The sequence below is a fragment of the Trachemys scripta genome, chromosome 2 (genome assembly GCF_013100865.1).
Source record: "Trachemys scripta elegans isolate TJP31775 chromosome 2, CAS_Tse_1.0, whole genome shotgun sequence".
NCBI classification, from domain to species: Eukaryota; Metazoa; Chordata; order Testudines; family Emydidae; genus Trachemys; species Trachemys scripta.
In genome coordinates this window covers 281,156,374-281,182,960 of record NC_048299.1, presented here as the reverse complement: position 1 = coordinate 281,182,960, position 26,587 = coordinate 281,156,374, and the positions used below count along the sequence as shown (strand labels likewise).

The 26,587-nt window shown below is 45.0% G+C and overlaps 2 protein-coding genes across 2 annotated transcripts in view; one reads left to right on the top strand and one right to left on the bottom strand.

Annotated features, from left to right (window-relative positions):
- The first annotated feature begins 289 nt into the window (after positions 1 to 289).
- LOC117873900 lies at positions 290 to 26,370 on the top strand. The gene is made up of 14 exons (XM_034763786.1): positions 290 to 655; positions 2,159 to 2,307; positions 3,470 to 3,629; positions 3,871 to 3,979; positions 6,412 to 6,545; positions 8,515 to 8,626; positions 9,341 to 9,570; positions 11,764 to 11,797; positions 12,626 to 12,766; positions 14,425 to 14,594; positions 15,723 to 15,958; positions 18,154 to 18,307; positions 18,762 to 18,810; positions 24,634 to 26,370. Exons 3-14 carry the CDS (start codon positions 3,609 to 3,611, stop codon positions 24,774 to 24,776), a joined length of 1,533 nt encoding a protein of 510 aa, XP_034619677.1. The 5' UTR covers positions 290 to 655; positions 2,159 to 2,307; positions 3,470 to 3,608; the 3' UTR covers positions 24,777 to 26,370.
- The window catches only part of LOC117871849 (NFX1-type zinc finger-containing protein 1-like), a 44,342-nt gene continuing 42,733 nt past the window's right edge, over positions 24,979 to 26,587 (bottom strand). Inside the window, exon 7 of the mRNA XM_034759604.1 lies at positions 24,979 to 25,058. Within this exon, the coding sequence (XP_034615495.1) occupies positions 24,979 to 25,058 (80 nt within the window). The remainder of the gene's footprint in view (positions 25,059 to 26,587) is intronic.

Here is a 26,587-nt window from a genome sequence, read left to right as displayed (position 1 = left end):
AGAGACAAGGTGGGTGCGGTAATATCTTTTATTGGACCAGCTTCTGTTAGTGAGAGAGACAAGGTTTTGAGCTTACACGGATACCTGAAGAAGAGCTCTGTGTAGTTAAGAAGTTTGTCTTGCTCACCAACAAAAGTTGGTCCAGTAAAAGAGATTACTGCATCCAACTTGTGTCTCTGGATGTAGATCTAGTAGGCCAGCAGAGCTGTGGGTTCTGTACGAAGTTAGCTCTAAGTCATGTTCTTTAATTCTTCTAAGTGCGACTTAGCCAACATCCAGTGACCTGAAGCAATGTAGCAGGAGGCCCACGTTGATTGCTTGCATTGTGTGCAGGTCTCTGGATGCTTTTGAAGCACCTGGCAGAGCTCAGCAGGGATGTAGATGGCCTCATGTACCTGTTGCACTGAGAGCTTTTTACGTTGCCCTGTTAGGATCTTCTTTGTTTGCCTTTCAGGACAATTCTCACTGGGCCCAGGTCCAAGAAATCGTGCAGGAGTGCCTGTCGAGACTACCCGTGCTCCTTCAGGAGGCAGTGGAAGACAGCCTCCATGATATCCAGTACTATTTTTCTGTCCTCATTCTCGCCAATCTAAAGAAAGGAGCCAGAAGGGCAGAGGAGCTGTGCGAAGACAAAGTCAGAAGTTGGGGTTTACCTGTAAGATACGTGCTTCTGTTTGCCAAACCCTCTCCTATGCGGTCACTGCCAACCCCCTGGCCAACCTGCCTGCCTCCCAAGCGTGGTGCTGCCTTTCACTGCACTTACATTATAGTACCCCTGTGCTCTCCATGTACTGTGTTCTGTACAAAGCCACATATAAAATTACGCTAATGCAGATCTATGTTGGAGGGCTGTGATGAGGACTATCTAGTGTTTTTTGGCATCACTCTAAAAATGCTATGTAACTGGGGTGGGGTGTTGGTGGTGGTGGTAGTTTAAGGAAAAAATCTATGCATCGGAGTGGATGGGCTCCACCTAAACCAAAATGGAACCAGGTTGCCGGCACTTAAAATAAAAAAGGTCGTAGAGAAGTTTTTAATAAGCAGCAGGTTTAAAATAAACATAGGAAGTATTTCTTCACACAGTGCAGTCAACCTGTGGAACTCTTTGCCAGAGGATGTTGTGAAGGTCAAGACTATAACAGGGTTCAAAAAAGGACTAGATAAATTCATGAAGGATAGGTTCATCATTGGCTTTAGCCAGGATGGGCAGGAATGGTGTCCCTAGTCTGTTGGCCAGAAGTTGGGAATTGGCGATAGGGGATGGATCACTTGATGATTCCATGTTCTGTTCATTCCCTCTGGGGCACCTGGCATTGACCACTGTGGATACTGGGCTAGATGGACCTTTGTTCTGACCCAGTAGGGCCGTTCTTAGTAAATACCTGTGGAAGGAAAGGGCAGCGCTGGCACTCTCATTCCACTGAAATGAAAAAAATTCCAAGGGCTGTTAGCAAAAATGTATATTTCTCTATGTAGATGGTGTAGACTTTAGTCATGTAAGGTTTTGTGGGTAATAAAGATTGTTAGCTGCTGTAGCTCAGTTAATGACTAATTGTGCTAAGATGTGTTTCATTTACTGCCACTGTTTTCTTCACCTCTCCCAGTTAAATAGCATCTTGCATTTTAAAAACGTTGCACGAACACTAGTAAATCTACACAGACATTTGTTAGTTTCACTTGTAATCTAGATTGCTGAATTTTGTATTAAGTGCTTTTGTACCGTGCCTGCCACAATGGAGCTGTGATTGGAGCCCTTAACCACTACCTGAATACAAATAATATAAAATGGTATGGGTGCTGCACTCCTACCTGTTAGTCTGCTCACTGTTCTAGTGTATCTCACACCATCTCCCTGTAAACTATTCTGTATTGGCACTTAGCCTGCTTATTTCTTTCTAGTAGTCCGTAAGTGGGCAAGGAATTGTCATAGTATATATCTTTTGAGTTGCTCTTTTTATTTGTATTCCTTTACCGCACTCAGAAGCTAAATCCTACACGGTCAGTGCCTTGCACAGTTATGATCTGGTTATCCCAAAGGTGCATTTCTCACCGGTGAGCAACCAAAGAACATATTCGTGTCGTAGCGTTGACCTGCTGTCTCCTGTGTACATTGAAATACTGGGACAGACCCTCTCTCTCCTTGCTTTCCACTTCACAGGTTATTGGATACCCCTATGCTACGTACCGAGCTCTGTGTGCTCGTCAAGGCGTCTACAGCTCGGTAGCATGTGGGTTTGTTGATTTCAATGAGCAACTCACAGAGCCAATATCCAGTGCAGTCTCCGTGACCTGGAATGAAGTCTTCAGGTACCCTCCTCTTCACTGCACATTAGGGCATTCTTACTAACACAAGATGCTTGCAAACCTCCCTGGTATAAAAACAAATACAATTTTGAGCTGTCTGCCAAAAACTGTGAGATGAGCTGGTGCAAAATGCATGGCCTCTGTTCTCTAATGTCCTCAGGCCACTTTATTCCATGGGTGAAATTATATCTCAGCATTTGATACAGGGAATGGCAAAACTTCATGATTTCGTCCCCTGAGGGGCTGAGCCTTCCAATTCACTGCCTGTCTCCCAAAAGGTGGAGATCACCCCATGGCTGATTTAGTGTCTAATTTGCATTGCTTCCTGAATGGGAAAGGATTAGTTATGTACTTTTTTGTAGTTTTGTATTAAATTATATCCCACAGTCCCCAGTCTTGCAACCAAATGCCAGAGTGCTGGTGCAGAGCCCAGTTTTCTTAAGTGCAGTTGCAGAATTGGGGCCATATTCTCCCATCACTTCTTGCAGAAACCTATTCAATTACAGTGTACAAAGTCTGTATTTTTAAAATAGTATCTACATACTAGTTATAACTTGTATTGTAATGCAAGTCTTAACAAGGATGAAGGTGTTAAATTCTGAAACTCTTATTAAGTGAACATAAAATGTACTAATCGTTTGGAGAATATTATTAATATGGAGTAATAGTACTTATTTAAAATCTCTTCCTATAAATTAAGAAGTCAATGACTTGTAGCCTATGTGATCCAAACTTTTTAACAGTAGATCTATAATATAAATGGCCATACTGGATCAGATTAGTGGTCCATCTTTTATGGGTACTAATACACAGCTTTATTAACAAGTGTAAAGTGCTTTGAGATCCTCTGATGGAAGCTGTTACAGAACTAGGAAAGCCCAGGACAGAAGCAGACTGATGCGATGCAGCAGGGGTTCCTGAAAAGGACACCTCACATTTGTAGTGGGACTTTAGACCCTGTGGAAAAAAATGCAGATGTTTCATAGAACTAATTTCTCTGAACATAACTTCATTTGGTCATCAGTCTGACCCACCATTGTATCTCCTTCAGTAGCAGTATAAGTGCATGGTGAGCAAGCCCCCAATGCCCCTTTTGGCATTGCAGCATGTTACTCATGCCCTTAGGTACCTGGATTAATCCTTGAATGCATTTCTCCCCTTCCAGTTGTAGATTGGGCGAGTCCATCGAACAGTTCAGCAAAGCCATCTTAGATAAATTGAAATACTTCTTCAGAGATCTCAAGAACAAGCTCCAGGAAAAAGGCAGAAACACAGAGCCAGTAAACGTCATTCAGAGGCATCAAATGGAAGCTGTCCAGGCTTTGGTAAGATTGGCAAGGGGGTCCGTGCGGTGGATACCCTTCACAACTTGTCTGTTTTGTGTTGGGTAAATATGGTGAGGATGCCTCACGATTTGCAGTTTGGCCTGTACTATAGGGAATCTGCAAATGCTCAAGTAATGTAACTGTCTTGAGTAATGGGCAAGTTTTGGTAAGGAGCCACTTTATTTGAAATGAGAACTTTTTGTAGCATACCATACTGATTTTTCCTTCCTCCACTTCCCAGTTGTGTAACTTTCTCCTGGATCAGACCGAGTACATCAATAAAAGGCAGCGTGGTATATCCCGTGTCCTGACACCAGAAATACAGGCTAGCATGAAACCAATATATGCAGGTAGGAAAATCCTACAGCTGGGCTAAGTCTGGCTTCCTGTACATTGAGAACCAAATTGTAGCAGTGACACTAACCATCTGTGCAATGGTGAATTCTGCCAGTTAGTACTGGAAAGAATGGTTCCCAAGCTGGTAGTATGAAAATCTGTATGGTGGTAGAGTCACTACACTCCTCCTCCTGTTGAATCCACTTTTCCCACTTTTATTTCTTAAATTTCAAAGGCCCTAGTGCAAAGAGATCACTTTAAATTCTTATTCTTGAGCAGCCAAATAATAATGTTGTGTATTTGTAGATCACTTAGCATCTTCAAAAGGGAGAGAAGGAGCGGAGAATGAAATTCCACAGCAGTGCTGCAGAACTGCACAGAGCTAGAGCTGAACTCTGTCACAGCAATGTAGTAGCACCCAGGTGTGGTGCGTGCCTCCATCTGACACTGAAAACATCCACTCAGTGTGCAGCGGCAGTCAAAAAAAGCAAACAGTGTTGGGAATCATTAAGAAAGGGATTGATAATAAGACAGAAAATATCATATTGCCTCTCTATAAATTTATGGTACGCCCACATCTTGAATACTACGTGCACATGTGGTCGTCCTATCTCAAAAAAGATATATTGGAATTAGAAAAGGTTCAGAAAAGGGCAACAAAAATGATTAGGGGTCTGGAACAGCTTCCATCTGAGGAGAGATTAATAAGACTGGGATTTTTCAGCTTGGAACAGAGACAACTAAGGGCATATAAGATAAAGGTCTATAAAATCATGACTGGTGTGGAGAAAGTAAATAAGGAAGTCTTGTTTACTCATAACACAAGAACTAGAGGTCACCAAATGAAATTAATAGGCAGCAGGTTTAAAACAAACCAAAGGAAATATTTCTTCGCACAACATACAGTCAACCCGTGGAACTCCTTGCCAGAGGATGTTGTGAAGGCCAAGACTATAAGAGGGTTCAAAAAAGAACTAGATACATTCATGGAGGATAGGTCCATCAATGGCTATTACCTAGGATGGGCAGGGATGGTATCCCTTGCCTCTGTTTGCCACCTGCATTACTGACCCTCTTTAGCTGTGATGAAGCAGCAAATTGTATGCTCTGGGTGTTAGGGGCCACACCAAAATGAGTCTCTGGGAACTTTATAAAGGACTTCAGAGACTCTGCAGTGATTCCTTCCTATGGTGGCATGAATGAAGTAATACTTTGCTGCTGTGTGTATGATTGCATAGGTCTGGGCTAATTTAAAATTGGAAGCATGTGATAATGAAGGCAGAAGAGTGGTAGGTCAAATGCCCACGGTTTTGAAATTGGAAATCTAGGGATTGTGGAGACTGTATGGGCTTTGAAATGTTTGGAATGTTTTACGGGTGCCAGCAGACAGCCTAGCAACCATTCCACTACCATATTCTGCTGATGTTGCTGTCAGGTCTGGAGCTGCTCACATTCCCTGGTGAAAAGAACTTGAGGGATCAACATGTAAAACCCTGGCTTTTTTTTCTGTGCTCATGACTCCCCCTACTGACTCGCTGCAGAGCATGCAATGTGCTGCGTCATCACAGCTAAAGAGGGTCAGTAATGCAGGTAGCAGAGGTTTGTATGTTTGGTGCTGAACATGTGGAGTTTAATCCACAGTGACAGTTATGTCGTCTGTATACATGCAGCTGTGGTTTGCTGTAAAAGTACTAGGGATGTGCTCAGGCTCATGACCACAAAGCTCCCCCTGGCTGTGTAGTTCAGTCTGTGTGGTCTACAAGCTAAATACATCCGAGTTCTACAATGAAGATTGTGTCCCACCTTATCTTCAGTGTACAGCCCTGTTTCTCATGCAAGCTTTGCTTCCCTTGTTCCCGAGAGGGAGAACTTCTCTCCTCATGACAGCTTGGGGCTTCACAAATGATAAGGCAGTCTAGTGCCTTCAGTGCCATCCCAACATGCAATTTAGTATGGCCACTTAGATCAAAATGAAGCAGCATATGTTGGGACCAGAGGCAATACGTGTGTGTGTGGGGGGGACATGTAGGGTCATGTGCCCCCTCCAGATTGCTTGATCACATGGTATGGTCGGGCCTTCTCCCTGCAGGACAGCTGAGCAGGCAGAGAGAGGCAGGAGGAACAGCTGGGATCTGCAGGGAGGGGCACTGCTTCCTGGGAGGGAGGCACTGCGGGGGAGGGGGGGGAGGCAGGACATGACTTGAGCTGTTTCAGGGTTCTGACCCCCTCCACTATCAACAGGCCTGGGTCGTCTCTGGTTGGGACCTGCCGTCTCTGTAGGCCACACCTCTATTAGATTGCAGTTTCCATTTTAGTAGTCATTGTGTGGCACCAGGCCTCCTGACAGATTACCATTCTGGCCATTGGTTGAGTAGCACATGGACAAGGCTGCACCAACACTTGTGAGATTATGTGCTGACATTTAAATACCATCCCTCTCCTATAGTTTGTAGCCAACTGAATGGTCCTGGCTGTTTCCAGAGAATGAAAGATCTTATGCAGAGGCACGTCCACAGTCAGAAAGAGACCATGTTTAACCGTGTCACTGATAAGTTATGGCACCAGCTTGACCTGCTCCAGGTGAGATGAAACCGAATTAGCACTCTTCTGGAAAGTAGCTGGCCTTGTACAATGTGATCTAACTGCTGCCTCTCAGGTCACAGGACCATGCTGTTTTGTATGACTTGGAAGAAGCATTGTAGCTTTTCCATTTGTAGTTAAGTTGCAAGAATGGCAGCCTGTATTAGAAGTGGACCCCTCCCGTTCTGTTTAGTTTGACTCTCGTTGCAGTATTTACTGGGGTTTTAGCCCTGGTGCGATTCCAGTGCTGCTATTAATCATGCTTAGTGAGGAGAAGGGAGAATAACTTGCAAGAAACTGTGACTGGATGGAAAGTTTTCTACTGTCTGTGAAAAATTTTGTGTGAAACACCTATAGACAAGCTTAGTGCAGGATGCCTCCTTAAAGTGAGTCTATATGAGGACAATATCATAGGGCAGTGGTCCCCAATGCGGTGCCCGAAGGTGCTATGGCATTTATGTGCGCCAGCCTACTGACAAGGGAGCGCCCCGCTGCCGAGGAGCGCCGCCGCTGGACAACCAGCCGCTGAAATGCCGCCAAGAAGCAGCAACGTCAAGAAGCGTCACTGCCGAAATGCTGCGGCATTGTCCGGCGACTGCGCTCCTCGGCAGCATTTCGGCACCTGGTCGTCCGGCGCTGCACTGAAAGGTTGGGGACCACTGCCGTAGGGCTACATACCTTGATTGCTGTCTCCAGTTCCTTTCACACTTGACTCCTCGTGCTTTTAGGTTGTTTGAATCAGTAAACTGACTTATTGATGGACTACTAGTAATCAGATTTGTTATTACAAACAACTTTTCATAGTGTCATACATGCCTGTTACAGTAGAGCCTCAGAGTTACAAACTGACCAGTCAACCACACCCCTCGTTTGGAACCGGAAGTACACAATCAAGAGCAGCAGAGACCAAAAAAAAAGAGCAAATATAGTACAGTACTGTGTTAAATGTAAACTACTAAAAAAAGAAGGGAAAGCAGCATTTTCCTTCTGCATAGTAAAGTTTCATAGCTGTATTAAGTCATTGTTCAGTTGTAAAGTTTTAAAAGAACAACCATAACGTTTTGTTCAGTGTTACAAACAACCTCTATTCCCCAGGTGTTCGTAACTCTGAGGTCCTACTGTATATTTCAGTATGCTTTAGTGTTAAAACAGTACTTAGAATTAAACAATAAATGAAATATATCTTCGAATGAGCTTTGAAAAGAAGTGAAGAGGCCGAGAGATACAGGAAATCTACTACAGCTCAGACAGAGCATTGCATGCTGGTTTTCGTCGTCCCGGGGTCATACGTCTATATTAAAGATGATAAAATTGCTGCTGTAGTGCTTCAGCAAAGTCGAGTACCTCTGCATTAGCAAACGTATAATTTGGACCTGATTTTAAACGTGTCAGATTTTAAAATGTATTTGTAGTTTCACTAACTGGTGGTTTGCTCGCTAAAATAGTCCTCAAACTGCCGTCCATGAGCTGCAGGGGTCACGTTATGCCGATTCTTCCTCTTTGCTTCCAGCTGTTTCTAGGCTGCTGGTGGCAAAGAGCCCTGGTGCCCTGTACAAGTAGTTGGAAACAAGAAGAGGAGCCCGCCTAGGCTATGCATGTTGTGTAACTGAGAACTGGAAGGGAGCGGGTCCATCGGGTTGCAAATGGGAGAGGAAGTGGGTCCACAAGACTATAAAAACATGAGCTCACCAAGTGACTGGGTAGATAAACGGGAGAGGGAGGCATGTGTCCTGGATCCTTAACGCACAGGGTTTCCGTATCAAACTGCAACCTGAGCCTTCTCCCCTCTAAGTTTCCCTTATACGGGGATTATCAAAGAGATTTAGCCTGATTTAGCCTGATTTAGAGTGATCTAGTGGTGAAGCAGCCTACTAAACAACAGGGGCCCTGCTGACTAAAAGAGAATTAATATCCATGGTGAAGAAAATTAGTGTGCAGCATGAAACCTTGAAGCCTTGTCTTGTTTTAGATCTACATCGGTGGTAGTTTTGAGTGCCTGGTTCAGGAGCTGACTAAAGCCTTGACTCTGCAGTTTGAACCAATGCTGAAGCCTGTCCAGAAAAATGATGGAATTATTCCAGGTAAAGAGGTTCTTGCTTACACGTCGGCGTCCTCTCGTTGCTGTAAATGCTGCAAACAGAGACACAACGTCACAGCACTCGCACCTTCTTGTGGAGCAGTTAGAGGCTGGTTACATATGTGAGCTATAACAAGTAGGCATTGCTGAAGCTAATTCAGTAATCTCCTACTTCAGAGTGTGCTGATAGAATTTGTGCTGTCTTTGTTTTGAACTGTAATGCTCTCGAACTAAAATGAGAGCTGAACTGTACTTTGCCATCCTTAAAAAAATAGTTTTGCCTTTGTCAGATTTGGGCTGTGTGCCTGCTCCTTCTAGCGGTGTGTCCTCAGAGGCAGACTTTGCACACACAAGCATAATTGTGTATACACCAACTGAAAGGGGAAGATGCACAAGGTTGGCCCTTTTAATTATGCAGACATTACCAGTGGCACCTCTACTCTCCTGGGAATGGGCTGCCAGCCGCACCAGGTGTGCCTTCACACAGATACAAGGTGCAGTGTATCTACTGGAAAGCATTGCACGAAATCTGTTACCTGGCAGTGTTCCAGTTACATAGCTTATTGGGAGCGGTACAGTTCATGTTCATGCTACCCATTTCTTGCTGTGGAAAGCCTGGCTTCAATGTGTCTTGTGTTTATAACAGGTGCAGGTTTGAATCGTTAGGACTGCTGGTCAGCGGAGGGAATAACATTTGTTCCTTTAATGTTTTGTCCAGATTTAGTGAACATCTGTGCCAAAGTCAGCAAGATTTGTAAAATATCTCGTATAGATTATGTTCTTCCCAACCTCAGCAAGACAGAAAGCTGTTCTGTGCCTGCTTCTCCTGGGAAGGAGCTGCCGTTAAAGAGGGAGCTGCAGGAAGGCTTGGATCCCCCAAACTTCTTGGGAAAGTGCAATATCATCCGCATTGGGACCGTGTCACTTTCTCACATTAATCCCATTCAGGTACTGAATTTAAAAGCACCTCTTCCCTTGGGTTGGGAGGGATGTTAAGTAGGAGCAGATTTGGGTGTCCAAGAGAGAAGGCACAAGAGAAACCGACAGAAATACTTCTGCCAAAGTGATGTGAAACTTTGAGACTTGTTGTTCTAAGTGCTATACACTCAGAATATGTGGTACATCCTATTTCTCTGTCTCAAAAGATTCACTGGCATAATATAGTATACCTGTGGATTCCATGCTAACAGGAAGGATTTCCTTTTTCTGCTCCAATATTAGATGAGAGAGATTCTCCCTTTTTCTCTTCTTGAAATTTATCCTCACTGGATATGTTCATTCTTTCTGTGACCACTCTCTACCATTGGGCAGGTTTGAACACATTGTAAAGCTGTTTCTCCTTTCAGTAGTTCAGGTTTTAACTAGATTTCCCAGGGAAGTTTGATTTTGGTCTTTTGCCGAGCCCTAACTTGTTCAAAATAAATCCTTTCTAGCAGAAACTTCTTGTGTGGAGCATCCTGACACAGGGTTTTTTCCCCTTATATTTGAGATTCATTGGAGATGTGAGAAGTTGGAAAATAACTTATCTTCTTGAAGTCTAACTTTTATTTTTAAGACCCTAGGAACCCAGCCCGCCCGCCCCTACCCCCCCCCCATTTTATTCATTCATTGGTCCTCAGTGAAAGTTATTGCCTTTGAGTACTTCTGAAATGCTGCTGGCTGGCTTTTAGATTGGGTTTTATCTACCGCAGACTTGGAATCGCTGTGGCTTCCTTCAATGCTTTTTATAAAAAGAATAGGAGTACTTGTGGCACCTTAGAGACTAACAAATGTATTTGAGCATAAGCTTTCGTGGGCTACAGCCCACTTCTTCGGATGCAACTATATAAAGTTTGCCAGTTGCAACACTTGGCTTGAACATTTTAGAGACCTATTAATTGCCATTCCAGACCAAACTAGAGGTCCCTTTAGTACAGTCTTCTGCCTCTGAGGTCTTGTCTATACTTATGGCTAAATAGGCACTGCTACTATCGATACAGTGGTGTCAATTTAGCAGGTCTGGTGAAGACCTGCTAAGTTGATGGCAGAGCACTCTCCCATCGAGTCTGTACTCCATCTCCCCGAGAGGCAGAAGGTAAGTCGGCGGGAGAGTGTTTCCCATCGACACAGCGCGGTGTAGACACCTCTGTAAGTCGACCTAAGTTACATCAAATTCAGTTACGTAACTGAAGTAACATAACCTAGATTGGCTTACAGCTTTAGTGTAGACCAGCCCTGACACTGACCACTACCAAGTGCTTCAGAGGAAGGTGCAATGTCATACACAATTGCAGAATAGCCTCTGATGAGAGACTTTCCAAAAGTATTTGCAATGTCCAGAGACGACATGTTGCCAGATTCCCCTTTATCCACTATTTTGTTGACATGCATAAAGAATTTTAATAGAGAGGTGTAAGCTTCTTTTACAGAAGGTGTGCTGGCTTGGCCTGTCCTCATTCATGTAGGTGTTTTATAATTCTCTTTATTTCTACCAATGAGCCTTAATACACTCCCGGATCAACAGCTACTGCCAACTAGACAGGGCGGTCTACTCCACCTACCCTCCAAAGTATGTAGTAAACGTTATACTCTGAATTACCTTCCTTATGCACTTCCAGATAGAGTTCAAGGTCTTCATCATGAAATTCTGGCCTGAAAGTACACAGAAACCATACAATGAATGGTTACCATTTGCATCTCCTGTATCTATATTGCTGAGTAAACCATGGGTATATAAATGGTTGGTGGAATTATGGAATTAGTGATAAAGTTGTTTGGGGGATCTTAACTATGAAAATCTGGAAATTGAAACATGAGAGTTTTTTTAAATCTAATAAAATTGTATCATATATTTACATCCTTAACGGTTTCTAAATGAAATATTTTAACTGCAAATTGTATTATCCATTTCTCAATTGCAGTGTATTTTATTAACTCCTAGAGGCTTTTAGCAAAATAAATTCAAAAAGTGATCTTCAGGAGAAAGCAAAGCCTATCCTCCATTTCAGGGCTTCTCTGTGAACGTATCGTAGAGTTCCATTCAGGAGTCAATACTGTAAAATGAAAAACAGCCACAACCTTGTTTTTAAATGTCTTTTCTCACTGTTCTATTTGGAAATCAGTGAGTTATCACCTAACAAATCTGTCTCTTGTATTTTTAAGATATCTGTGCAAGAAGTCACCATCACTATGACAGGTGAGTAACCGATGTCATTTTTATCTTTGTGCACGCCCTACTTTTTCCACCCCACCCCCCATTTATAAACTGCAGAATAGAAGGATTTTCTTCAATCCCTTGAAGTTGGTATTTAAAACTCCCAAGAAAGAAACTTTTGACCAGTGCTTCTGCCTTGGCTATGAAGCATTGGGACTCAGCACACAGAATCAAGGTCCCTCTGGTATGGGGACATTCCCTGGGCAGTATGAATTGATCAGAATGATTGACTTTTAGAATTGTTGGTCTCACCGAATCCATTCACACCTTTCTGGCACAGCTGGATACATTCCTGTTACTTCTCCATCTGAACTCCCAGAAGAGAGAGAGAGACTAGAACTTCATGCCACTCTTTTTCCTACACACCATCTTAGGGCTTGGAGCACCCCGGGGATACCCCATAGGTGAATCTTAGTAACCAGGAGTTCCCAGCCCGGCAGATTGCATTGATGCTCCTAGAAAGCTCCTGGTCACTGGCTTCGAGGAGTTAGTCATTACAGTGCTTAATATCCACTGCCATTCTCCATTGAGGGTTTTTTCTTTGTACACTGTAAAATTAGTTTTCATTTTAGAATATTCAGATAATTAATCTCTTATGTGGGAGGCTTAAGTAGGTTTTTGATATGAGGATATTTTCTTTCCACCTGGACAAAGCACATAATATAAATTTAAACTAATAGAACAGCGACAGCACCATCCTTTGGCTGTGGTACCATATTATGTTCAGAGATATGTTCTGAATATGGTTTTGCTGTCATAGGAGCATAAATGTGAGCATACTTTTAAATGCTCGTCTTTCTTCCTCCAAAGATAATACCACCGTGACTCTTCCGTTCAGCAGCGTGTATCTTTGTGAATGTTGCTTCCACCTATATTATTTGATCCTTCATCTCTCTCCTGAGTTTGCCAAGAACATTTATTCCAGATTGGGAATCCAGGCATCCAACCCAAGTGAGTGGAAATGGGAATGTCTCCCGGGTGGTGGTGATGTCTTGAAAAACAACCTAGATAAACCTGTGAACTATTGAAGGGCTTTTTGTTTGTACAAGGCTTTTGTTTTCCATATCTCCACCAGACACATGTACCATATACAGTAACTCCTCACTTAACGTTGTAGTTCTGTTCCTGAAAAATGCGACTTTATGCGAAACGATGCTAAGCGAATCCCGATTTCCCCGTAAGAATTAATGTAAATGGGGGGGGGGTTAGGTTCCAGGGAAACTTTTTTTCACCAGACAAGACATTATATACATATACAGTATACGTTTTAAACAAACAGTTTAATAGTGTACACAACAATGAATGTGAAGCTGGGTTGCGGTGGTGGAGTCAGAGGGTGGGATATTTCCAGGGAATGCCTTACTGCCAAATGATTAACTAGGACTCTGCTGAACTCTCAAGAGTTAATATGCTGTTGTTAATGTAGCCTCACACTCCACAGGGCAGCATGGACTGAGACAGAAGGGAGGAAACACAATAGATGCAGGGCAGTAGCTGCAAACTCTTTCCTGCAAATACTGAACATGATGATGAGCCCATGCTATCCAGCTGGAGTGCACCACTCGCTCCTCCAGACAGCACATGCACAGGTGCTGACTTTCCAAAGTGCGGGGGGGTACGTGCATGAGAGAGAGAGAGATGTGCATTGCCCCTTTGAGTATGCTGACCCCACTTCAAGTACTTAAGCAGACCCCTTTTAAGCAGATCAGACAGGAAGCAACAGCTTCCAGCAAGCTCCCTCCGTTCTGTCCCCTAGCCCTGTCCCTCCTCCTCCACTTTGTGGTACGGCGTGTGGGACGGGGCAGGAGCAGGGGGACAGCCTGATACCAGCACCCCTCTCCCCCGCCTCCTCCAGCAAGGTCGAAGCTCCTGGGAGCAACTCCAAGGCAGAGGGCAGGGCAGGAGCAGCACGGCAGTGGGGGTGGGACAGCTGAACAGCTGCTGGGCAGCTACCAAGCCACATATCTTATGGGGAGGTGATGGTGGGGGTGGGCGCGCGGGCGGAGGGTGCTGGTTCTAATCCCTACAAGGAGGGGCTCCTGTTCCAGAGAATCCTGCAAGCAGTGGACAAAGCAGGCGGCTGCCAAACGACTGTAAGGGAGCATTGCGCAACTTTAAATGAGCTTGTTCCCTAATTGATCAGCAACGTAACAATGTTAACCGGGACAACGTTAAATGAGGAGTTACTGTACTGTAATTTAAAGTCTGAACCACTACAATGGGCTAATGTGTTTTGCAATGGTAGGTGTGCCTTGTCTTCCCTGTCCTAAGTGGTGGAGGGGGAAACCACACATACACCCACATGAGCTTTTTCCATCTGTCATTATCATAATCATGTGTGGAGCCAGCAGGAGTTTCTTTGAAGTTCTCCTGCTGTGTCTTCTGTATGGAGCAGTATCTATGCTAATTTGAGTTATTCCATAGATCTGGTATTGCTGTGCTACATAAACCATATAAACATTCTGAGACTTCCGCCGAACATATTGGATTCCTAGAAACAACAGCCAGTAGGAAGTGGGGGGAGTGATAGAAAAAGCTCCTTCACGCTTCTGAGATTAGTTTATGTTGTGCTATGTAATGTAGTTTAATTGTACTGTCTTTATACCTAGGTAACCAGGAGGCTCTCATTATCCTGGACAAGCTCCAGGACCCATCATCTTTCCATAGCTTGATAGAATTCATTTCGGCAAGACATGGGGGCATACCTTGGTTCCGGGAACTAAATCTGCAGCAGGGAAGAGAGAAACTGGAATCGCTGGGGGTGTATTACACTGTCAAAGTGAGCCATCATGAGTTCTGCAGTCTAGAGGTGGGAATTTCAGGGTGACTATCAGAAAACAAGCTTGTTTCCAAAGAGAGAATGAATTGGAGGCTGTTTGCTGGGAAAGCTGGTATTATCAGATACTTGAGCTCCACAGATGAGTGCCAGCCAGTCCTGAAGAGTTGTCCTGAAAGGCTGGGGCCTTGCCCTACATGTTAATAGATCATCTACTCTTGAACAGATTCTCAACCTCAAATAGAATCTAGTTCTAGTGACATAGTGAATTCTCACTGTCTTGCAATGATTTTTGGTTTTTTGGGTGGTGGTTCTTTGTATTTATCTATCAGACCTACTTCCTAATCAGACAGACACGCATGACTTAACTACAAACTCCGATACTGTATTTGTACCTTTAGTTTAGCAAGTCACCACAGCAAGCTTTCTGCCCTGTGCTGCTGCGAGGCTTCGCTTCTGGGAGACTCTTGAATGTAACCACTCTAACATCCATGGTTTGATCATGGATCTCTGCCCCTGCCAGATGTTGGATGATAGCCCACCTGCAGCAATTCTCATTTGATTTGTATCTTGTGATGATGGAGATAAAATATTCTTTCATGGTGTTTAGTCACTCATCTTTCAGGAATTCTGACCTCTTGAGCTGAAATTATCTAGGGTTGTTAATCTCTATCTGAAGGTGAATTATTTTTGGAGCGTCTTTAAGCAAAAGCTTTGTAATTTAACTGACTTATGAGCCTTTGAAATATATGTGCTGTTTTTGAGTAGACTTCTGCATTCATCATCTCATTGGTTTTTTATAAAGTGTACAGCAAAAGGCGGCCGTGCTGTGCATGCGTATGCAGGTGGTATAAGCTGCATACTTTTGAATTGTAAGCTGTTACGGGCTCAGCTATTGTTCATCTTGTTCAGTGCTCCTGGAACTCTTGCTGTGTTTTCACTGAATTCTGGGGGAGGGGGGGATCCATATTCTTTTTTAAACCAAAGAAAGAACCCAAGGAAATTCCCTACAAAATAGGTTAAGAAAGCATTCGAGATACATGGTTAAGAATGCAGAAGTTAAGGTTGCTGCAGGCTGCATTTTAGCATGTTCAGTTTAGCAGGTATTTAATTTTTTTCCCTCTTCCCTAGGACTTAAAATATGATGACGAAGAAAAGACTCTTGAGGTCCCACCTTCCAGTTTGCCATCAGATCAACCAACCGTCTTCACCATCGCACAGCAGCCCCTGCTCCCTGGCGTGAAGTGTTATCCATATGGCAGAAAGAGAGGAGGAGGAGAGATCCAGTCACAGTTGGAGAAGAAGCACAAAGGCAAAACCATAGAACAAAGCCCAGAAGTGGAACCTGCTGGGTTCCATCTACTGAGGTAACTGCATGGTGACCTCGGGGCTTCCCTGCTCAGGTAGCTGTACTTTCAGTGAAAGGTCTCAACAGCGACAGCAGGTATTGCAGCACGCTATCGTACATGACCCCCTGTCTCAGCTTAAATACAGTTTAAATACTTAGCAGGCCCTGTCAGAAAATCACTTTTTTACGAGCTCAAAAGTCCACAAAAATTTCAGCTCAAGATTGAAATGTGTCCTGCAAAGTCCAAGTTTCGAAGAGAGACTTGGTGACAAAATGTAAATACAATTAAAATTAGATATTTTCAGATTTATAGGCTTCAGAGCTGGAAAACACTCATTACCGGTTGCTCATCCAATCCAGCCCCCCACTTTTCCTCTGCCCATTAAAGTGTAGTTTCCTATAGTCATTCCATGTGGAAACCTCAGCTTTACCACCTACCTCCCAATAGGCACTCTCAATACACCTTGGCTCATGGAGGTAGAACTGTTCTTCGAGATGTGGTGTTCATGTCCATTCCAATACCCACCCACCTACCCCGCTGTCGAAGTAGCCGGCAGGAAGGAACTGAAGGGGGATTGGGTTGGCAGGGCCCTATATTGGGCGCTATGAAGGCGCGACTCCCAGGGGCGTCCAGGCCGACCCTCTGGATACTGCTAAGGGAAAAATTTTCTGGGTGTTGTGCGCACAGCGCGCACACACCTGATTGGAGTGGACATGAACAGCACATCTAGAAGAACAACAGTTACGAGAAGGTGAGTAACCATTTTTTCCTGAGAAGATTGGGGCTTATTCCAATAGGACAAAGGCTGTATTAGTGCCCTGCCTTCACGGGACTGCTACTGGGAATTGAGTACACAGACTTACTCAGGAATACCATCGACTCGGCATCTGCGGAGGATGCTTGCTTTGGGAGGGCAATTGTCCAACCTCTATTCAACTAGAATCCACGTTCTTAGTACTGCTGGTTAAATCCCTGCAGATGGGAATATGCAGAAGACATTAAAAAGTAAAAAGACAAAAATAAAAAAAAAGAAGTTTCTTTGACAAGTCCTCTTTTATACAAGATCCTGTGAATTGGTATTAATTACACTGCTTTGGCCCTGAATATTACAGCACCATGTCTCTCCAGCCTCTTTGTAAATGAAGAGCCTCTTCCAGTTAAGGTCTCTTTCTGGACGTGAAACAATCTAAATTAAATTTCTTGTCCAGAATAAATATAATGGGCTATTCAGGCTCATTGCTTTCTCTCTGAGGGTTTTCTCTGGCCCGTCACCATGGTATCTCTGCACCTTTGTCCTTCTTCTGAGGCCTTGTCTATACTACAGAGTTTTGTCGTTGCAAGTTATGCTGACACATACCACTGCTTTCATTAAACTGCTGTTGCGTGTCAACACTCTGTTCCTTGTGTTGGCAGAGCACAGCCACACTAGCAGCTCTTGCGTTGAGACAGAGAGCAGTGCACTGTGGTAGCTACCCCTCTGTGCATCTGGCCGCAGGGCGCTTTGGGAAGGGTTTGCAATGCTTCCTGGGGCAGGTACAGCGTCGCGTGATGCAGGTTTCTCAATCCCATCCTTCCATGGGCATCCTCCAGCAGCCGCCAGCCCTGCCTGCCGCTGTGTTCCTAGTGCGGAGGAGAGCAGGATTCCACATTAATGATTTTGAGATTCTCTCTGAGTTCTCCCACAGACCAAGATGATCTACCCCTCCCCTGTAGTCTAGGCAGGAGTGTGTTTGCTGCTGTAGTGCTCAAGTGGGCAGTATCTATGTGAGTTCTGCACGCTGAGGAATTTCCACAGTTCCTGGAGCTTTGGGGGGGCGGGGGGAACGGACGTGCCTGTGTAGCTGGATGCAGGGCTGCGGAGTTCAAAATAGTGAGCAGACTGGTCACGGTGGGCATTGTGGGATACTTCCTGGAGGCAAGGTGAATGTGGTGTCTACACTCACACTTCATCACTCTAACTTTGCCGCAAAAATCTCTACGCCTCTCGTCAAGGTGGTTTTATTTTGTCGGCAAAACAAGAGAGTTTTTGCCGCCAAAAGTAGCATTGTAGTATGTACACCTCCACTGTTTTGCCAGCAAAACTGTGTAGTGTAGACAAGGCCTATGTTTCCAGTGGGTATTGAATTAGCGGTGACGTGACCTCTATTTTAGTCTCTTTCAGCCTTCTGCTGTTTAAATACTCCTCCTTGATATTTTTATTTTCTCGAATTCAGCCAACACGTTCCTGGCAGACTGGTGGTCTCAGCCAGAAAGTCCATGGCAAGTCACCCACAGAACACAAGCAGAGAGTGTGCACCTGCATTTTACGACTGGAATACAACCTCCGTTCCAGGAACATCTGTGTCTGAGGCACCACCCAGCTCTCATGTAAGCAGCCTGCTAGAAGTGTGACAGCTGTCGTGGGGAGGCAATGAGAGTCCCATCTGCTGGGCTGTGGCTTTCGTGGGAGTTATGCAACTGGAACCTTGTGCAGTACTATGAACGCTGACTTTTGTCTGGAGGATTTCATCCTTCACTAGGAACGTAGTTCCATGTATCTTTATTGGTGATGCTCATTACGCCTTCCCATGTGAGAGCTTCGTTTCCTTGTCACAGCCCTGGGCATCCCTTCTACTTTATACCACCACCTTGAGGGCTTTCTCTTTCCTTGCTAACTTAGGTCCCAGCTCTCTCTGATTTACTGGAGTCTGACAGGCCATAGTTGAGCAGCTAATTAAAAATGAACCACTTCTGTGGTTGCTGGTAAAGAGAAGGGTGAGAGACATGGGAGCTCGTATAGTTGGGTGTATACTGAACTTTAACTCTTGGTTTATTTCCTCAGGTAACTGTGAAGGATGAAAGAGAGCTGTTTACCATTCCAAGTGAAGCAGGTAAGCAAAGGCAACTGTTAATGGTTACTGTGTCCTTGCTAGGCAAGGGACACCCAAAATGTGCCCAACCAGGAACTTCACCACCTTTGCAGCCTACAGTCAAGAAATGCAGCCTGTGGAGCATACCTATCTCAGCATGTCTGCTCTGATCAAGGCAAACTATGCTGGACATGTCAGCTCTGTGAGCTTTGCTTCCATATTGATTAGGGTGGCTGTGGTCTGAATCTTAACTGGCTTACTGCCTTCTCAGTGATCCATTTCAGAGGACCCCACTCTGTTTCTGAATGTGTACGGTGTAGGTGTACGGAAAAGTGTGTGGTTCTTCGAGTGATGGTCCCTATGTGTGCATGCGCTCCATGTACCTGAGACTGGAAAATTCTTACTAGCAGCGTCCATTGGTTTGTGCCTGCACCCTGTGCGTCCTTGGGCTCCGAATCGAGGGCATAAGAAGAGGCGTGGATTGACCACCTCTCAAATTCCTTTCTACGGCTTACGGTCTGGGACAGAACTCCTCAGTGTCTGCAGCTTTGCTAGCATTCCTACTAAAAAAATTTTTTGGGGTGTGTGTAAATAGTTTGTCTTAAATAGCTAGTTCTAGTATTTTAGTAGTTAATTTAGTGTTTTGGGGTCTGGGTTCCCCCCCCATGTCTCTCCCCCCTAACGTTTAGGGTTCTTAGGATGCCTAAGATCCCAGGCTTTAAATCCTGCATGACCTACCTCCAGCTTTATATTGCCTTGGAGAATCCCACATTCTCTCCAAGTGCAATGTTTGCCGTTCACTTCCACCTTGAACATGGCAATCCCATGAATTTTGGCTTCAAAGATACCTAATGGAGCAGTCAATGAAGGCCCAGTCCAATCCCACGTCGTCCCTCTCTCTGTCCCTCTCTCTCTGTGTCACACGCAAGCACACACACCCTCGTGTATCATCAGCAGTTCCCTAGTAATGCCCTTTCAGGCTGACGCTCTCCAGCTCTGGATCATCAGATACCAAGCCTGGGAACTCTAACAAGAGACAGGAGGGGAGGGTAAGATAAAACACCCCATAAGAAACAGGAAAGGTCCCCTCCTAAGGCCTCTAAAAAGAGAATCACTTCCCCTCCACCTTCCAAATCACGTCCCAGTATTGGTAAGTTAGGAGCTCACTGGGACCGGGGGGCTGATCTGTCAATACAGAGGGCCAAGAGCAGCCCTAAACAGCTAGCTGTGGAAGGGGCAGGACCAGCCCCAATACGAGAAACAGGAGAGAATGAGCACCAGCTGCACTGTCAGTACTGCACCACAGCAGCAAAAGAGACTCGGTGGTTCCATCATCTATCACCCAACTTAAATCACTACTGTCAGCTCCACTGGGAGGTAGCAATCCCTCCTGCTCGCCTGCTGCTAGACCTGGGTTCACTGTCCTGGAGGATCTGGCTTTTATTCCAACACAGAGTTGCTGATACTTGTGGAACCAGTGATCTATAAGGAGACACCCACACCTTTGAGGCACCATTTGCCAGTACTGTCAATGGCTTCATCCGTGGAGTCTGAAGAATCCTATTCTTCTGGTGAGATAGAGACCGAGTCAGTGTCCCTCAGCCTGCTCCAAGAAGCAGTGTTTATTCCTGGGGGAATTCTGTGCCTAAAAATTCTGTGCACAATATTTTCAAATTCTGCATATTTTATTTGTCAAAATAACACTATATAATCATACCAGTTTCAATTATTTTGGTCATTTATTTCAAAATACCTGTCAACAAGTGTGTCTGTAACAATACAGACAACAAAAAAAGATTCAGAAAATGTTTTTTGACAAATAGATTCCTTTCTATGCATGTTAATACAGAACTCTGAGTAATAATTCATTTAAACTACAATACAGAACCATATTTCCTGCACCCCCCAGAAGCAGTGCAAAGTCTGGGGGGAGTGAGGAGTAATAGAGAAGCTGAGGGAATGGGGAATATTTGCTGGGAAGAAGCCTGGGTATGAACTTGGAGGGTTGTTGGGTATGGGTGGGAAAAGTATGGAACAAGTTTTTTGGGGGGATGGGGAGGGACTGCTAGAGAGTTTTCCCCCATGTAGACCCTGGCTGACCCCTAGCCTCTCCCATTCAGTCAGGCACGTGTGTCCCTCCAACCCCACTCAGACACAACCCCCCCCCCATCCACATGTGTCCTTGCACCTCCACTCAGACACCCACTCTTCTCCCTCCCCCATCCCCATGTGTCTCTGTGCCCGCACCCAGCCATGCCCTGTCCCTATATGGCTCTATACCCCTTCCCCCTGTCCCAGTGTGTCTGTGCCCCCACCCAGCCACCTCCCTATCCCTATGTAGCTCTGCACCCCCATCCTGATCACCATGTGGCCCTGTGCCTCCACTCCCATTCAGCCCCTGCCCCAGTCTGTCCTCCCCCACTAGCCCTTTTATGAGCCCCTGTCTGACACCTCCTCCCCCCAGCACCCCATGCTGTCTGTCTGTCCATAGTCCCTGTCTCCTGACCTGGCAGGCACTGCAAAGAAGGCAAGCTCTTTCTCTTCCCTAGCTGTCTGGGAGCTGCTGCTGTGTTCTATTGCCACCGCACCCTCTGGTGGGCAAAAGATGGAACTGCAGCGACTTTTAAGCAGAAGCTTTTTTCTGCGCAAAAAAATTTAAAATATACGTGGCTCATTAATTATGCACCCCTGCAGTGGCACAGAATTCCCCCAGGAGTAAATGTTTGCCAAGATAGGGGCTCCAGATTCTCCTGGTACCCTCCCCTTTGTCACCACCTCCTTATCATTATGATCCCATCCCCTGGACGTTGGGGTTCCTGGGATCCCTACTGCACGCCGCCTGACTTAAAGGGATCTCTGCAGGTGTCTACACAAGGATCACTGCAAAGGGAGTACGTATCCTCAGCCCCGTCATGAGTACTGTGAGGAAGATCAGCCCAAGCACACAGAACAGTTCGACCCCCGTGCAGCACTCTCTTCCTCATCCCCTCATGAGGTGGTGATACCAGCCGCATCATCACTACCCAACAACTACAAGCAATTTCAAGGTGTGAATTCCAGAGTGTCTTCAGATTCTTCTGGAGGAAGCCCAGGATTCCACTCACAAGCTTCTGCAGGACCACAAGTGGGAACTACGTAACTTGGTGGTACAAAACATCTTCCAGTGGGGGTTCCCATTGTGGGATCTCTTCGTGTCCAAGGACAACAAGAAATGCCCAACCTAGTGTTCCCAAGCAGGTTGTGGTCACGATTCCAGAGGATTCTTTCCTGGTTCAGTGGTTGGAGCCGCTGATGAATGCCTTCCTACCCCGCCACCCTTTTGCCCTGAGTCCTAAAGAAAATCAAGAAGGACAGTGTGTTGGGGAGTCTCATGGCATCCTACTGGCTGAGGCAGTTCTGGTTCACCAGCGTCCGTCAGATGTCAGTGTTCCCGTGCATGCATATCCATCCGTTTCCAAACCTTCTAACACAGAACAGAGGCAGAATCAACTATCCCAACCCAGCATTCTTCTGTCTAACAGCCTGGTATTGGGAAGGATGATGAGCTTAGAGGAATTGTGCTCCAAGGAAGTACAATCTGTACTCCGTAATAGCAGAAAACTCCCTACGAGACAGTGTTGTGGGCCTAAATGAAAGAGATTTTCTGTCTGGTACCAACTTCGTCACATAACCCCAGAGGATTTGGACATCTCTACTCTCTTAGACTACCCTCTTTCCCTGAAGAAGCTGGGGCTATCTCTGTTCCCAGTGTCTGCATTTGGCAGCAATTAACACATTCCAGTCCCTGATTGACAGCTACTCGGTCTTCACCCAACCTATAACTAAGATTCCTGAAAGGCCTTGCCAGAACTTTTCCTCCAGTACTGAAACCAACATCGTCTTGGAACCTCAGCTTGGCTTTGTCAACACTCATGAATCCTCTGTTTGTACCATTGGCCCCTTGCCCCCTTCTTCACCTGTCTATGAAGGTAGCCTTCCTGACTGCAATCACCTCTGCCAGAAGAGTGGGTGAGCTCAGGGCCTTTGTGGCAGACTCCTTATGCAGTGCTCCCTAGAGTAAGGTAGTTTTGAGGTTACACCCCAAGTTCATTCCAGAGGTTCCCTCTGAATTCCACATTAACCAGGTCATACACCTTTTGGTCTTCTCCCCAAAACCCCACGTCATCAGGAAGGACAGGAAGTTCCACTCTATGGACGTCCCTCAAGCCATAGCTTCCTACCTACAAAGGACTGAACCCTCCCAGAAATCTCTGAGACTCTTTGTTTCCTTTGCTGAGCAGCTGAAAGGAGAAGCGGTCTCCTCTCTGAGTCTTTCCAAATTGATTTCTGGTTGTTTGCCTTTGACAAGTCGTCATCCCTGCAAGATCATAGCAGAGTGAGGGCTCACTTGACCAGAGCCCAGACTGCTTCAGGGCCATCTCTTCAGGGTTTTTCCCTCCTGGAAAACTGTAGTGACATCAGGCTCTGTGCAGACCTTTACTAGACATTATGCACTGGAGCAAGCCTCTTCTGCAGATGAGTTCTTCGGTACAGTGGTCCTAATGTCAATGGTGCAATACAGGTTCTCTCACCCTCCTCCTTGGTGAATACTGCTTGGGAGTCACCCACAGTGGAATACGCATAGGGACCATCACTTGAAGAAAGAACAGTAAGGTAAATGACCTGAGTTCTTTGAGATGTGGTTCCTCTGTGTATTCCACTACCCACCCTGCTCCTCTCCTGCGTCAGATCCTTTCTCTACCACAAACCACTCTCAAAAGGTATTGGAGAAGCATTCAGTCCACACCTCCCCTAATGCCTTTGGATTGGAGCATGAAGAGGTACAGGGCACAGGTGCGGACGCTACTAGTAAGACTTTTCCAGTCTCAGTTGCACGGAGCACATGTGCACCACAATAGAATACAAATAAGGACCATACATCTCGAGGAACTTCAGTTATTGTAGAGGTAAGTGATCTTTCTTTTTAAACAGGTCATTGTTAAGAGGACTTTAAGTAGATGCCCATGTAATAACAGGACTAGGGTGTGCCTACATTAAGGGTCTGTATGCCATTGTAAGCAGGGCTTTAAACAACGGGACCTTGAGGGGAAGTCAGTCTTCTGCTAGCTGCAAGCAAGAGTTTTGTATGGCTCTTTGCAGTCTGTTGCCAGCCTTAATTATGACATGGCTATCAGGAGGATTGTTCAAGTCTAGGAGCTTTCTACAGCAGCCCCATATCCGTGTTAACACCCTGTTTCCCCTCAGCTACCAGTAGCTCCTGCATATGTTTCAGAGATAGCATTGATAGTGTTAAATGACTAGAGTACTGGGACGTGGGACCCTTTGGGGAACCTTAAGACTTGTTGAGGGGGCAGGCTGCAGAGAGAAATAACTGGAGGCAGGGAAAGTTGCTTGGCCCTAGAAAGTTAACTGCATTCTGTTCCTGCTCATGCACTGGTCCCTGCTGTAGCCAATGCTGGAAGCAGCTCATGTCTACAGAGGTTTAGGTACAGACCCCTTTTTGTGGACTAGGGAGAGGAGAGACTGTTGCCAGATAAGAATTTAAAAAAAAAAAGAGAGAAAAGTACACAAAGGAAGAAGCAAGACAAAAGAGACGGAGGAGATGGGGGGATGGACAAAGATCAGATGAAAGATTGAATGGACAGAGCGGAAAGACAGTGTTGTTTTAAAGTGTGTTGCAAGGGGGCCAGAACAGAGGAACACACCCAGCCATTAGTGTTTCCCCAGTGGGATTCCAGCAAAATGTTGGGAACCACCAAACAAGAGCTGCAAAATTCACTGATGTCAAAGCAGGACTGATGCCTCTGAATCTAATATTTTGTTCTCCTCTTGCATACAATAAAGGTACCCTTCATGTCCGAGCCAAAGAGGGTGTTTGGGGAAAGTGGCGAAATCTAAATGCTCAGGAAGACAACAGTTCTGATGGGGATAAAATGGAGACCAATGGAAACACGCACACTGCAAAAGATTCATGGAGCCCACACTAGTTTGTTATAATACAAAGATTGTTACCTGACTTATATACACACAATATATGAACATATATCATCGGTACCAAAAGGCTGTAGAAATAGACTTCTTCCCGTTGAAAAATTATTCTGAAACTGATCGTCAAGTAATCTTACACTGATAATGTAATACGATTTACTGAGTGAATTCTGGGCACTGTCTCTGAAGTACCATGCTGCATCAGTGCCTCTTTTCAGAATGGAAGAGTTTGCATACAACAGCAAAGCTGAAGTATCCATTTGGACAATAGTTGACTGTTTCTTGAAAGAGAAATTAAGTGAGTCAGCAGCATGCAGAGATGATATAAATGGGACTCCCCCTTTGCTAAGACACTTGACTCTAGAGTGTAGCCAACAACTCTTTGCCAGTGAAAGCCATGTTGCTAAAGAAAAACTTAGAGTAACAGTAACTCATCCAAAATGCATAGAGTCAAATGCTAAGACACTGTAGCCTACATATTAATCCAAAGCAACAGATCGTCGACCCACTGATTTTTGGAGAGGAAAACAGATTGTGATTTGATCAACAGAAAACTTCTGCAATAATAAAGAACAACTTCTTGTTGTTCTGTGTAAATTGAGGGGATGGATGATGTCCCAGGATGGTGCTGGAGAATCAGCTTATCCTGCCTGCGGTGGGGATTTTCAAATACAGACAGGTTGTGCTCGAAGTTCAGCAGAAGTGGAAAGGAAGTAGGAAAGTTCTAATCGGAAAAGATAATATGTTTAGTGTAACCCCCTAAGTAAACAAATCTACATTAAAACCTCTCCCTGGCCTTCTGGTGAGGTGTGACCCAAACTTCCATCAGGTGAGAGTGAGTTCTTGGGGTTACACTGTGTGTCAAGTGTGAGAAATGGCTGAGTTTTGTGTCCCATAAGGACATGGTTTCTGAGAGAGCCTGGAGTCGGATTATAATTTTCTGTATCATAAAGCCCTGCAGTGTTAGAGTGGCAGTGGATGCAAGTGGGGCTTGATCCAAAGCCCACTGAAATCACGTAGAGACTCACACTGACTTCGGTGGTCTTTGGAGCAGGCCCTAAATGAAGACGAGAATCCTTGGTGAAGAGGAATCTGTGCAGTACAGTTAAATCTTCATGGATTAACTGTTTAGTTTTGCTTTCTCTAAATATTCCCAGTTCTGATTAGTTTCATAATGGAGTCTTTGCTGAACAGAGCTATGGAGCACAATGATCTGTTTAATAGTATTGCCCCCACCCTTCCCTGTCTTGTTTCTCCTTTTTAATGTGTTTCCATCCTTTCCCTGCGATGCTGCCTGCTGCTAAATTTGCAAGTGCTGTAAGAATTTTTATGCTGTTGAGCAGGGTTGTTTTTTTGTTTTGTTTTAACTGAATGCAGGACTCTTTGAGGTAAAGCAGATAAACTGCTGGGATGTTAGGAACCCAGCCTGACTGAAAGTGTCTCTTGGTGCATCACTTCAGCTGGCAAACTGTTTTTGCCTTATACCAATATGGTGTTTTCTAGCATTGCTTGAATCATGCATTGTATTTGTGCCTTTTTGTGTTTATAAAATAAAAATACTTGCTATTCTTCCAAAAAAAACTTATACAAGTATTGGTGATTGTACTTTAGTGTGTGTGTGTGTAGAGGAGGCAGGGACATGTTACATACTGAGAGTGGCTATCACCGCATTTCTTCTTCATCCATCCTCCTTCCCCCCCACTGGCTCCATTTTCCCATCCTTGGTACCCTGACCCTTCTACAGTTCCCACTGTCCCTACCTGCTCCTCTTCCCCTCTCCATACTAATCTCCCCTTTCTTTCACCAGCAC